At 43.2% G+C, this 14,325-nt stretch overlaps 1 protein-coding gene across 2 annotated transcripts in view; it reads left to right on the top strand.

Annotated features, from left to right (window-relative positions):
- Positions 1–14,325, top strand: part of LOC134437058 (equilibrative nucleoside transporter 2-like) — a 52,273-nt gene extending 37,948 nt beyond the window's left edge. For both annotated transcript variants that reach the window (XM_063186490.1, XM_063186491.1), the window contains exons 9-13: positions 790–989; positions 3,690–3,792; positions 4,182–4,267; positions 4,630–4,826; positions 6,283–14,325. In XM_063186490.1, the coding sequence (XP_063042560.1) occupies positions 790–989; positions 3,690–3,792; positions 4,182–4,267; positions 4,630–4,826; positions 6,283–6,397 (701 nt within the window). In that variant the 3' untranslated portion in view covers positions 6,398–14,325. The remainder of the gene's footprint in view (positions 1–789; positions 990–3,689; positions 3,793–4,181; positions 4,268–4,629; positions 4,827–6,282) is intronic.

Genomic DNA, 14,325 nt, shown 5'->3' with positions numbered 1-14,325 from the left:
TGTGTGTGTGTCCGTGTGTGTGTATGCTTGTATGTTTTTTTTGTCCGTGTGTGTGTCTGAGCACTGCAACTGTACACCTTGGTCCTTAGCTGAGTGCTTGACTGGCTTCAAAACAACTTAGCAAGATGGGATTTGGGTTTTTAGAGCGCCCTATATTTCCGTATCTCCTAGCTATGGTTGCTATGCAATGGCAAGTATTCTACCACCTCTGTTAAAATAGTAAAGTGTGAAAGAAACACATTTAAACCACACACACAGTAGGCTGACAAATAGCGTGCTAGATTCAAACTTTCAACACATAACGTCATAAATGCAATCCACAGTAATACGCTGTGCATTTCACCACAAAAGTAAAAACAAAAATAGTCTTCCAAATCTGACTGTGTATACTTGCATCCTCTACAGCAGTTGAAGGCAAAAGCAGTACAGGATCACGCAAAGTTCGACTATAATTTAATTAATTTATACCATGACCATAAGAAGTGTTGTGACCTGTTTGGGTTTTTGATGGTCTGTCCCGTCAAAAGAAAAAAATCCCTGGACACTGAATGAAGTACACAGTTCCTTAAAAGGAATGTGGTCGATTAATTTTGAAATGTCCTGATTTTTTGTCAGAGTACACGCCAGTAATCAAATCTATATATATACTTGTATATTTGAAGCACATTGAAGGACAACTATGTAGGATAATGTGCTATGTTGCATTTGATTGATGATTGATCAATGTGTTTACCTCCTTTTGATCATCATCCTCCGTGTTCTTTTTTTCTTTGTTTGGAACATTTCCAGAAAACACAGCTACCAACGGCAGCGCTAATGGCAAGGCTAACGGGCACGCTAACGGCTCTGCTAACGGCTCCCCGGTGCGAAACGGCAAGGCAGGCACGCCGGGTAGCGATGGCAGCGCTGACAGCCAGGCATACCTCACCCTAGAGGACCAGAAGGCAGAGGGAGACAAGAGGCTGCCAGTCCTGGAGGTCTTCAAAAAGGTACAAAAAGGACTCAACACAAGTGTCTCGCATTGTCAGGTTTGTAGGAGTTGCCTAGCCTAGAAATCTAGACGCCCCTAGCGACCGCAAATTGAATTTGCTCCCGGGGGCAGTCTAGCGGACCCCGGTCGTTTTGCGAGGCTGAAAGTTATCCGATGACAGGGCCAATCAAATCGCGAGGGGGGCCGGGCTACTTAGTAAACAGGAAACTTTCTAGAAGAAGCATGGTGTCCGTCCGTGCTACGTACAGCACGAAAGTGCACTTAATTTAAAAAGCCTGGATGATAATACATTTCGTGTCTGACATGGATTGATGTAACAATACACCATGAACTTATCGGACACAAATAGATCACAACACAATACAATCATTCGATGTTTTAAACTAGCTCGGTAAGCTAAGTTGAGCATTTTACAGGACCAGATAGTCACACGCTAATATCAGACCACTACTGTAGGTGTAGAATGAAATTGCTGCCCCCATTTCTAATAAGACACATACCATTAAAAACGAGACATTTGGGAGCTTTGAAAGTCTTTGAGTAGCTTACTAAATAGATGGGAATGGCATAGTCTACCAAGCTAGTGGCTAGCTAACCTGTCGTCAATAACACAGAGCTAGGTATCCAGTCTTAATATAACCATTTAACAAGCCCCAAATGGCTCAACATTTCGCTGGTTGATCAAGGAGGGCCATGTGGTTGAAAACGAGGCATTTTTGAACTGTATAAGTGAAAACACGATTTATTAGGACACTTGTTTGTGGCTGTGGTCATCACATGCATTCACTGCTACGACGGCTCAAAGTTGGCGCTCCACCTACAAAGGGGCCCTCGCTGGCTAGCTAACCTGTCGCCAATAACACAGAGCTAGGTATCCAGCCTTGTATTATATGCCTGCCCCAAATTCTAATAAGATCCATGTCATTAAAAACGAGACATTTGGGAGATTTGAAAGTCTGTAAGTCGCTTACTAAATAGATGGGAATGACACCTAGAGTCTACCGAGCTAGCGGCTAGCCAATCTGTCGTCAATTACACAGAGCTAATATCCAGCTGTGTATACAGCTAGCTAGCTAACACCGAACATGCCATGTTGACAACAATCATAAATATAACCATTTAACAAGCCCCAAATTGCTCAACATTTCGCTGGATGATCAAGAAGGGCCGTGTGGTTGAAAACGAGGCATTTTTGAACTATGTAAGTGAAAACACGATTTATTAGGAAACTTGTTTGTGGCTGTGGTGATCACACGCATTCACTGCTACGACGGCTTGGAGTTGCCGCTTCACAAGACAGCTGTGACGTTACACAGAAGTGTGTGGGGATTGGTTGTTTGCCATCCAATTGTGTGGCGTTGAGTGCTGAAGCAACCGTTTATCCCGCCCACACTGCTGCCCAGCCCTCCTAGACCCTGGTACAGCTTTTTGCTGTACGGGTCTGGCTCGCTAGGCTAGGAGTTGCCCGCAAGAGCTGAATGCAAAAGTCGAAAATGGCCCTACCCACGGTAGGCACTGGGCCGCGACGCCAGCTACCCTGCCTGGGTCATTTGCCGATCCTTCCCCGTCTATCTCTCCTCAATCGTTTCCTGTGTCTCTCAACTGTCACAAATTAAGTCATGAAAAGACAAAAAACAAAAGATGAGAAAAAAAGAAAGTAATAAAAGCCAAAGACTGGATGGAACACGGATGACGGGCTAGAGTCCCGAAACGGAATTATGCACCGAGCGAAACTAACCAAAAGACAAGGGCGCGAATGCTACCTTAATCTATTGACATTGTCTGGTTTGCTTTGTTTATGTTACTAGTGGAGGGCATAGTGTTAGTAGTAGCGGTAACACCAAAAGCAATTATTTGGTTTCCTTACTTATTTGTTTGCCTATTGATTGAAGTTTGTTGATCATTTCACTTGAGGGACATGGTACCTGATAGACAACTAAATGAAGATGGCTTATTTATGTATATATACAGTATATAAAGATTTGATGGAAAAGGGAAGTAAAAATAAAGAAGGAAAGGAGGACGCACCCATTTGTGCAGTTGGGTTCACTCATGGCAGGGTGTCAACATTTGCAGAGTGCTGATTCAAGCTGAGTCTTGCCACAGCCAACCTCCAGTTCAAGTCTAACCCTGTCCCGAAGGCATAGACGTACAGTCCTAGTGTTGACAGATTTGTGGCCAAGAAAGCCAAACAAAGCCTTGATTCATTGAGGTTCTAATTGCACGCTCATTGTGACATGCTGTATACTATGGACTTAGGAGTGTTTTTTTAATACACTCCAATGCCATATAAATGCTTTATGATCATGATGTTCTGCAATACTTTGCATTACATTTACCATACACTTCCAAATTGGCATATAAAAGAGGAAATGACTGGTTACATACAATGTGTGCGGAAATACAGAGTACATTTGGGTGAATCCTTTCTCTTCCTCCGTCTCTCTTTCTACATAATTCTTTGTCTCCATTTCTCTACCTCTCTATCTCTTATCCCTCTCTATCTCTTCATTTCTCTGTTTCTATATATCTCTCTGTCTCCTTCCCTCTTTCTCTATCTCTCTTCTTCTCCTTTGCCATCTGCCCATCATCATTATTATCATTATCATCATCATCCTCTCTCTCTCTCTCTCTCTCTCTCTCTCTCTCTCTCTCTCTCTCTCTCTCTCTCTCTCTCTCTCTTTCTCTCTCTCTCCAGATCTGGGTCATGGCCTTCTGTGTGGTCTTCAACTTTACGGTGACCCTCGCCGTCTTCCCGGCCGTGACTGTAGACACCAAGACTGCTTACCCTGGAGAGTGGGGTACGATACAGCGCACACACATACACTGCACATACTAGACTTCATGCACACACACACACACACACACACACACACACACACACACACACACACACACACACACACACACACACAGAGAGAGAGTAATGTGTAATTGATATATGGGAATGTTCATGGTGTGTAATTATTAATGGGGTTTTTATTGAAGTGTTATTGGTTCCTGGGGTTGTAAATAATGAAGGATTTGTGTATTGGGTTGTTGCTACCATGTGGTTGGTCAATGGGATTGTTGCTAACGTTTGAGTGTATGGGCTTGTTGCCAACGTTTGATTGTTTCCTGGGATTGTTGCTAACGTTTGATTTTTTCCTGGGATTGTTGCTAACATGTGATTGGTTGATTGTGTCCCCAGAGAAGTACTTCATCTCTGTGTGCTGTTTCCTGCTCTTCAACATCATGGACTGGGTCGGCAGGAGCGTCACCACCCTCAAGAGATGGGTACGTGTGTGTGTGTCTGTGCGTGCGTGCGTGCCTGCGTGCAAAAGAGAGTTGAGATGGGTTGAAAACCACTTTCACTCATAACCACTTACATTACGGTAATCATAATGATGCCTTCAGTTAAATTTCTCCACTCCCTGCCTATCATTGTCTCTCAATCCTCTTTTTTCTTTTCTCTCGCTCTCCGTCTCCTTCCTACCTTCTCTCCTTCTCTCTCCCTTCTCTCTCAATAACCTTTCACCTTCCCATCCTTCTATCGTGCTGTCTTAATTCGATTCCCATCTCTCTCTCTCTCTCTCTCTCTGTCTCTGTCTCTCTCTCTCTCTCTCTCTCTCTCTCTCTCATTCTCTTCCTCCCCCCAGCCCCCTAAGGAGGGGTGGATGTTCCCTGCGCTGGTGGTGTCTCGCGTGATCTTCGTGCCTCTGCTGATGTTCTGCAACGTGCAAGACCGCAACCTGCCCGTGCTGTTCGAGCACGACGCCGTCTTCTCCCTCATCATGACCCTCTTCTCCCTCAGCAGCGGATACTGCGTCGTCCTGTCCATGTCCTACGCACCAGAGTGAGTACAGACACACACACACACACACACACACACACACACACACACACACACACACACACACACACACATACACACACACACAGAGAGACACCCATGCAGACCTCTTCTCCCTCGCCAGCGGCTACTGTGTATGCCTCTCAATGTTGCACGGACACACACACATACACACACACACACACACACACACCTCCATGTCCATGTACCCGAGTGAGTAGAGGGTTCATGCATGTACGTGTGCGTACACACACACACACACACACACACTGCCTCTCCATGTCCTACACACCCAAGTGAGTCCAGAGCAATGACGCATGCATGCGCATGCGCACACGCGCGCACACACACACACACACACACACACACACACACACACACACACACGCACACACGCACACACAAACTCACGCACTTCAGCATCTACCGTAGGTTCTACACACCTTAGTAAGTGTAGACACACACACACACACACACACACACACACACACTCCTCTTCAGCACCACCTTAGGTCTTACTGCTACCTCACTTACTAACCACATTGGGGGTAAAAAAAATACACACACAGGCAGGGGATTTGTATTCCACAAATGTCCAGAAATATCCAAAGGTTACATTTGCAGTGCAAATATTGACAGTGGCTAGTGTAAATTCTCTGCCACTCCACTCTGCCTACCGGACACTGCATTCCGGGAATAAACACTAGCTAGAGTATGTAGGATTGTGGCCAGAGTAGGTATTGCAAATATGCTGCCCATTGCAACTATGCTGCTGTCCATCGCCAAGTTCAGTCTATTCATGAATATCTACTATGTAATACACCAATACTTACTGTTCCGACCAAAGAACAGTAAGATTTGAACTACAGATGTTTTCTACTGGAAATTCAAAATGGCGGACACAGAGAAGATTCACCTTTTACGAATGAAAAGTTTAATTTTCCTAGTCATGGTGAATAATTAGAAATGAATGGTGATGGCAAATGCTGAAGAAGTGAATGGCATTTGTAAATGGCCAGAATACATTCCGCAAATACTCCACCTTTTAAGACATTTATGGACTTTGATGTTTCCTGATGAATCAAATTTCCTCATATTTTCCAAATGGAAAATGTTTATTCCATGGAAGACCATCGCTACAATAGCTATATAATTATAGACAATGGTCTGCGGTTTCACTGATTTCAAAATGTATCTGTAAAATGACAGTAAACTCGTGGTAATTTCCCTGCCCACCCTCTCCCTCTCTCCCACCTCTTGCCAAAGTGCATAATGAACAAGCATTCATTAATCTCTCTCTCTCTCCCTCTCTCTCTGTCTGTCTGTCTCTCTGCGTCTGTCTCTCTCTCTCTCTCTCTCTCTCTCTCTCTCTCTGTCTCTCTGTCTGTCTGTCTGTCTGTCTGTCTGTCTCTCTCTCTCTGCGTCTGTCTCTGTCTCTGTCTCTGTCTCTCTCCTAAAGGCTGGTTCCTTCCAAGAAGGACAAAGAGACTGCCGGTGCCCTCATGACCTTCTTCTTGGCTCTGGGTCTGTCCATAGGGGCCAGTCTGTCCTTCCCCCTCCGGCTGCTCGTCTAGGGAGCACCCCCTGCCACGGCCCCCGCCCCTCAGGCCTCCATGGCAGAACATAAACTCCCCATGGCTGTCGCTGGGGGTTGGCCTCTCCTGACCCCCTCCTCTACCTGCTCGTCTAGGGAGATAAAACACACCTCCAACAAACCTCACCACCTCCACCCCCACACACTCCCTTCCGATTGACTTTATTCCCATCAAGCATCCATCATCCATCGTCCCGGGACAGAATCAACAACCCAGGTCTGTATGATTATTGCTCCCATTGCTAGGTTCTACAAAACAAAACCTATTGCAGTCTAGACAACTTTCTGCGAAAAAAAAGGACAAGAACCAGCCAATGAAAGTCCTTGTACAGCCAACGAGGGACCAGGACCCAACCAATCAAAATCTACGTACTTCTGATGGATCACGTAACTGCGGTGGCATGTCTGAAGCCCCTCAGCCAATCAAATCAAGTCATGTTGGATCACCTGACTGGAACATCATTTTTTTTCCCTTATTCCTATTCCCATCACCTTAAGAAGCCCAGCTTGGACATTGACATGGGGCACAGAACCACGCCATCATACCTGGGCATTTAATTCATGTGTAATTCATGGGATGGTAGTCATACAGAACATGGGGCAGGTACCCCCACCTGATCAAAACCCACAACCCCCCTAAGGAGATGAGAGATACAAGAGCGGGGATATTGACTTATTAATAAGTAAGTAATGTAAACCCATAATAGCCTACCCCTATGAAGGGTAGCACACCACAAATGCGGAACTGTAATTGACACTCTTTCAACATGGAGACAAAACCACCATCAACACACCACCTTACTGTACATTGTATTTGTATATGTATCTGATTGATACATAATCGGATGGATTATAGTGGTTTACCTACTAACTAACCTGCATGAACTTGGAGTTGAAGCAGCAACACCAGAAGATCGTTGAGTTTTTGAACCCCGGGGCTGCTGTCGTCGTTTCCCCCCCTTAACACCAAGATCTACCCCAGGACTTTTCCTGGAGTTACTTTTTGTTATATCCAGCGAGATACGATGCTAATGCCTGACGAATGACTGTTACGCTTTCTCTGTGACTCTTGTGCCTGTGAGATCCCCATAAGCGATGTGCATCCTCTACGTTTGTCTGATGTTCGTCATAGAGAGTGGAGGCAAACATGGTGGCTAGCTGACAAGTAGGCTATTAGCTGACAGTAGGCTATAACGGGCTAAAATCACAACCCCCATATACGCCCATGTTGTAGATGGGTGCACTATCAAAAGAATTATTGTACAATCCAGGGGGGGTTAGGAAATGGATCACACTCATTTTTTGTCTTGTTTCTTATTCTTTTCTTTTTATTCAAACATAGCAGGGACAGACAGACGTTTCGGCTGCAAGAGCCTTCCTCAGTATCACAATCCAGGGGGGGAAAAACAGATTATGTCAGATATGTTCGACTCACAGGTTCTCTTAACAGACATATTTGTTCAGTTATCTTGTTACTGTATCAGACTGCATTTGTCATCATGACGTAATTCCTGGCGGCATTCTGATTCCGATTTGTTCAACAGAACAATGGAAATAGACCGGTTCTCGGTTCTCTTTGACATTCTCATGACATTTTTGTCTTTTTGACATGGCATCGAGCTGCTTTATTCTCATAGAAGATGCCAAGAGAGTCTGAAGCCGAAAATGTTTAGATCCTTCTGGTCCATGGTACGTACGGTATGCACTGTCTGCATACTAAACTTTTACGATTAAGTTGAGCTGTGCTCTGAAACCTTTGCATAAGTGCATGTTTCATACCCATCACCAAACAGAGTTCTTAACTTGCTTTCATTTGGTAAATGGAACTCCTAGCTGTGCTGAGGCACATTTGCAGTCCCATCCCGTGCATGTGTACCATGCAGGTATCAAGTAACTAACCATGTCCAAAGCCACCTACCTCTTCCAAGTGTCATAGCGTATCATGCCCCTGTAGGAATGGGGCAATCCAAATGGGTTCCACACTGGTCACCAGTTAAATGAGTTGGGACTTTTTTGGGAGATGGGGATCTGGTGTCCTCCTCACCCTTAAGTCACGCAACCACAGCTCTTGGTGTCTCTTGTGTCTGATGTTTGGACATCCGTTTGAACCACAGCAATGGGGATCAGGTTACCTACCATGTGCTGCTAGCACCACCACCATTTTGGTTCCGTTCAACTCCTGCCCATGCATATTGCCAACATGCAGTTACTTGAAGCAGGGCAACACTTAAATCGGTCGTAATGCTAGAGTGACATTATTATTTTTTGGGAGGGATTTCTATGTTGTGAGGAAATTTTAAAACATTTAAGTCTCAGGTGTCAGTTCTCTAGAAGCCAAGTAGTTGATGAACCGGATGTTTAGATGCTTAAGCATATAGGTCATTTTTTTAATGTGTATATTTCATTTAATAAATTAATATTTTTAATTTAAATATAATTAATATAATTAATTTTAGTATAGTTTTTTAACTATGTGTAATCATAGTTTTCTATGGTACAGAGCTCCCCCCGTATTAAAGTACAGAGTCCTGTACATCCATGTCCCTTCAGAGGTTCTATAGTGAAGAAACGTGAGGGGAGGGATGTGATGGTAGTATTGAGGGAACAAGACCTATCCACCACTGTGTAATGTGGTAGGGGACAGCAGACTAGTCCTGTCGCAGGACTAATTTCACACTTCATATGAAATATACAGTAGTTGAACAATCGAGGAAATCGGAAGGCATGTGCAGGGTAAAGGGATGCCAATTCCATTGGGAAATCTGTTCATTTCTCTTTTTTGCTGTTTTTTTGGTCAATGCTTTTGGGGTGTGCTCCTGGACAGAACAGATCGTGAAATGTTCGAAATGAATGTACAGTAGTAGACTGAAAAAAACAAGCAGAACAGGCCACATGCATATGGAATCCTATCTGTTTTTTTGTCGAAAAATGATCACACTCATGGCCATTACGGACATTGTCAAATGTTTTTTTCATCGTGACATCACTGACTTCAAGCTGCTTTTTGTTTTCTTGAAGCGGAAGTGCTAAGAGAATGTAAAAGGAAAATGTCAGTCAGCCCGTGAATCTCTATGAAATGTTAGCGAGAAGACTGGGTACTCCAATGATCGCCATTGAGGACAAATTCTCAAGCATTGTTGCTGAGCTCTACCAAGTGTATTTATGGGGTATTGGGCCCCTACTCAATGGTGAAAGAAACAACATTATACACAACTGGACATCTTATGGGCGTATTGGTGTAACTGATATAAGAACATATTTTGCTGCAGTGCAGATCATGTCAATCATTTTGTGGGTGAAAGTAGACCACAGACATTCACCTATATGCGTACACATTTAGGTTGTTGCGGTGTTAAGTGTGCATGAGTTTACATCAAGTGTACTTGTATTTTTGGGTGTTCATTGTATCACGTGTGTGTGCGTTTGTGCAGTGTGTGTGAATCAGCTTTTCCACAAGCTCACCTTTTTTTGGGGGGGCGTTCCTCTGGCAGCAATTCTTCCCTCCATGACCACCAGCACATAGGAATAAATAGGACAAAAATCAAGGCAAGAGTTAATAGGTTACGTGTAGATTTTCTTTTACCTTTTTTGAGAGAGGAATGATGCATATCATCAGACAAATCAAAGTGCACTATTTTTGCTTTGAAGATATTGCCACAGCCGTCCTGTGCATTGCCACATGCATACCTGTACAGAACAGTAGGTTCTGGTAACAAGGATGAGAAGGCATTAGTGGTAGTGGTAGGAGTAGTAGTGCTGGTCAAGGCCGGCGCTAGGCATAGACAAACAAGGCGGTCGCCTAGGTCACCAAATGCCTTGCGGGGGCACCAGTGACGCCTGAAATTTAGAATGCTAAGCAATGTGAAACATTCACCCTTACACTGACATAAGTTTTACATGGGCACTCTCTCTGTAGGCACCGGTTCGAGATCAGATGTGCGGCACTATGTTTAACGACGCTCTTTTTAGATGGACACAAATTAAATGGGGTGCTGGCCTAAGGCAATAACGTGACTAGCAGCGTTGGTAATGGTGTCTGGCCAGGTCAGTGGAGCAGACAGGCCGGGGAACACCAGATGGTGTGTAACTGATCCCCAGAGGTCAGACGTAGTAGTTCAGCCCCGCACGAGGATCTTAACCCTTAAGTTTGGCACCTGTAGTTACGTAGGTAGCTCACTGCATGTCGCACGGGATAGTGCAGTCTGCCAGCATGTTACGTGGGTACCTTAAGGCAAAACTGACTCAACACCAAGATAACATTTCCAAAATGTGTATAGAAAACAGGATAAAAGGCTACAACTGTATGAATTTTCTTTTTTTGAAACCCTCCACAGCGTCAGTGATGAGCAACATGGATTCAGAAGCTACGATCCAGTGCCACATTCTCCAAATGACCTGGTTTTACCTGTCCAAATAGGTCATCTGGAATACGTGGCTGTGGATCACAGCTTATGGATCCAGGTTGCACACTAGGCAACTAAGTAGAAGTGGAAGTACTCTTGCCGTTGTAATTACAGTACTAACACCTGATCTTACATAGTTTACACCAGTTATTCCACCGTACATAATGAGGTAGACACATTATAATAGTACTTCTGCTTTTACTTTTATAGCACCCCTCTGCAAAGCGTTGCTTTTAATATGGGCGCATCAAGTTCAGACAGCGCCACAAATGCGATCATTGAACGTGTCCGCAGGCTGTCGTGAGGGAGGACCGTTGAAGCTCAAGCGTCGGCTTGTCTCCGCTCTGACATGCCCGACCGCGTGCATCAGGCTGCTCAGGGGTGAATTTCTGGAAAGCGTAGCTGCTAACTATGTTAGCTACTTTATTGGTTGCAATGCAATTTCCCATTGACAACTACCGAAGTTGCTAACTGCTATCAACTATGCTTTCCAGAAATGCACCCCAGATATGTTTGTTTGCCTACCTGCCTGACTGACTTGGCTATTTTTGTTCTCTTAGTTCTTGTGGTGCCATACTATTTGTAAACATGCACTCATTTGGATTTTTGTTTTTTAAAACTTATGCAATCTGGGTTTTCGTTCTGTTTCTGTTTGTTGTTTTGTTTTGATTTTGAAATTCTGCTCTTGACAATTGATGTTCACCAACCAGTTTTTTTTTTTTTTTTTTTCGTTATCTGCGGGGCAGTGTCTTTATTGAATGCTTTCATTCACAATGACATGGGTTACTGTTGTACTAAGAACATTTTGTTAAAACATTTTTTTTACATGTTTTACACAGGTTTACTCTCGATTATAGTTTCATTTTTTTTGAACATTTAGATTTGGTTGATGGAAATGTTGAGTTTAATTATAGTTCTTTTTATATACATACATTTCAATGTACTGTACATAGATAAAAACATGATTTCCTTATTTATTTTTTAAAACTATAGGATAGAGGCTACCAGTACTTAAAAGAGAATACTTAAAGCAACTTATACAGAACTAGCTAACCAATACGATCATCCAGATCTCTCGTACGTCTGATGTAAACAGTCATGGTTGTGCCATCTCATTCGTAATATGAGAATGACGTTGCTTAAGACATGATCACCAACCTGGTTAAATTAACTACAGTGAAATTGATTCATTTCAACCCCCTTTATTTAATTATCAATTGTTTATTTTGGATGTTTTTCAACCCCCTTTTTAATATTAATACATTTTAAATGCACTTCTAATTAATTAAAAATGCATTTTAATTTATATACTTTAATTTATAGAATTAAACATTGATGCTCTTTTATTTATCTACATTTGCAGCTTTTAGAAGGCCCCTTATTCAACTCAGCCAGACTAAGACATACTCTTATGTGCTGTGCGCTGTGTTGCATTCCCTTGGATAGCCTGTGTTGTTACACATGTAAACACAGCTCTACTTTTGGCTAAATCAAAAGGGGGGGTCTGATGTGTGTCTTGAGAAAACACAACAAAACTCCTCCCTCCTGTCAGGCCCAGCCAGTAATCATTGGACTACCCAGCATGCACCGGTCAGGAAAGGGGAAGGAAGGGGGGGTGGGCTGCTGCTACGGCAGAAAGCTAGCTTGCATGTCTATTAGGTGAGACCTTATTTGAGGAGTCACTGTTAAGAAGTCAGTGCAGTGGTGCCCTGGTAGAGGATGGGACATGATGCCCCCTGGTGGATGGTTGTATCGTATTCCGCTTGCCGTTTTCTACATTCAGTCCGTCTTCTTTTCTTCCTTTTTTGGGCAGTCACCTTTTCATTCTTTGGTCGTCGTCCCCCACCCAACACACACACACATTTTCTTTGTTTTGTAGCCATGTTGTTATTTCCTATGTCCATTATTCATTACCCTCAGATGGCTGCATTACTCATTGATACCAGTATGTGCATTAATTTAAAATCCATCCTCTAACTCATCTAATAAGACCATCTCCCCACATGCTGCAGAGAGAGAGAGAAATATATCTGATATAAGAGTGTGTGGTGGGGAGCTAATTTGGGAAGCGGATCTGCGGTGAGCGTCCCTCTTGCATCATACCGTAGTCCTCCTGTAAGTCGATCCCAATGTAAAAATGGCCCAAAATGTAAAAATGGCACAGCCCCTACGATCAACCATCTTGAGATATCAGAATCATCATTTGTGACATGCAAGGCGCTTCTGGTAGGGTGGGTGGGTGAGTTTGAGTGACGGGGGGGGTTTGGAAGCCATTTTAATTTTGGAATGCCTTCAGTACTCCATTATAGCTTTCCCTGACATTAAGATCAGAGGGAGTCTCTTGTCGTCTCAGGTCAGTTCTTGTCAGAGCTCTTAAAGAGAAGTGCAAAGACCAAGTATGTTCCAATCCTCTCTCCTGCAGTCCCCGGTTTGCCCACGACTAATTATTACAATGACTGTGTTCAATGGACAGTCTTCTTAACATGCTGTATGCTCCATGTATAGACAGACATTGGGTTGTTTTGGGTCTTCCTTTGCTCATAGTTTTAGGCTTTTTTTAATTTGCTTGACCCACAATTCTATGATGAACTATTTTTGGCCCCTTTTACACAGACCAATTTGGGATTTGTCATTATTGCAATGGTCCTTGTTTTAGGTTGTTTTTATGTCACCCCCTCACATTTACCGTATGGCGGACAATGGTAATGAACTCAATGTTTGAAATGAAAGAATGCCTTCTTTGGTTACAACTCACATGTACAATATACATTGTTACAAGCTTGCAATGAGACTGAAAGGATCTCACTATAGGAATGAACTGACTGCCTATCTGACAGCCTGTTTAAAACCAAACAAAGCAAAAAAAACTGAAAAGATGTGAATCTTGCTTGGTCATCATGACTTGTGTTCAACTTGTTTCTGAGGCAGCATTTGGAGTCAGTGTGTCCGGCTCAATATCTAACCTTGTGTCCTCTCATTCTGCTTGTGGCCTAGTGCTTCACTGATGCCCTGCCTCTTTGGGGAAAACAACGTTTATCTGCTGCCAGCCTAGGCACAAGAATTTTTGGTGGACGATTTCCCCATTCAGCATCCGATTGCTAATGAGAAAATGACCTTTTGAATAGTGATTTTGCCAGATATTGTATAAAAAGTATGTCATCAATGAATCGCATCTCGCGTCTTGCCATCATTGAGGCCACAAGCAAAGTTAGTGGAAGGGAGGTTAAATATTGAATTGGACCCATCTCATTCTCATGGACTTGAGGGCCTTACCTCACAATTTATATGTTACTCACTTTGGGCACAAGGGGGCAGTACTGTTCAATTTAGGAAATGTGTGACTTTTTTTCATCAGCTTTTTTTTTTTATTGTCAATAAGGGAGAGACATTGTGTGTATGTGTGTGTGCAAATTTAAGTTGCTGAAAATTGTAAAAACAGTCTGAATTCATTTGTAAATATTCATTTTTTTCTGTTGTGTAAAAATTAAACTAGATTTTATATTGA

This window comes from Engraulis encrasicolus, chromosome 21, assembly GCF_034702125.1.
Source record: "Engraulis encrasicolus isolate BLACKSEA-1 chromosome 21, IST_EnEncr_1.0, whole genome shotgun sequence".
Taxonomy (NCBI): domain Eukaryota; kingdom Metazoa; phylum Chordata; class Actinopteri; order Clupeiformes; family Engraulidae; genus Engraulis; species Engraulis encrasicolus.
Note: the sequence above shows the minus strand (reverse complement) of the source record. Positions and strands in the feature narration are given on the sequence as shown.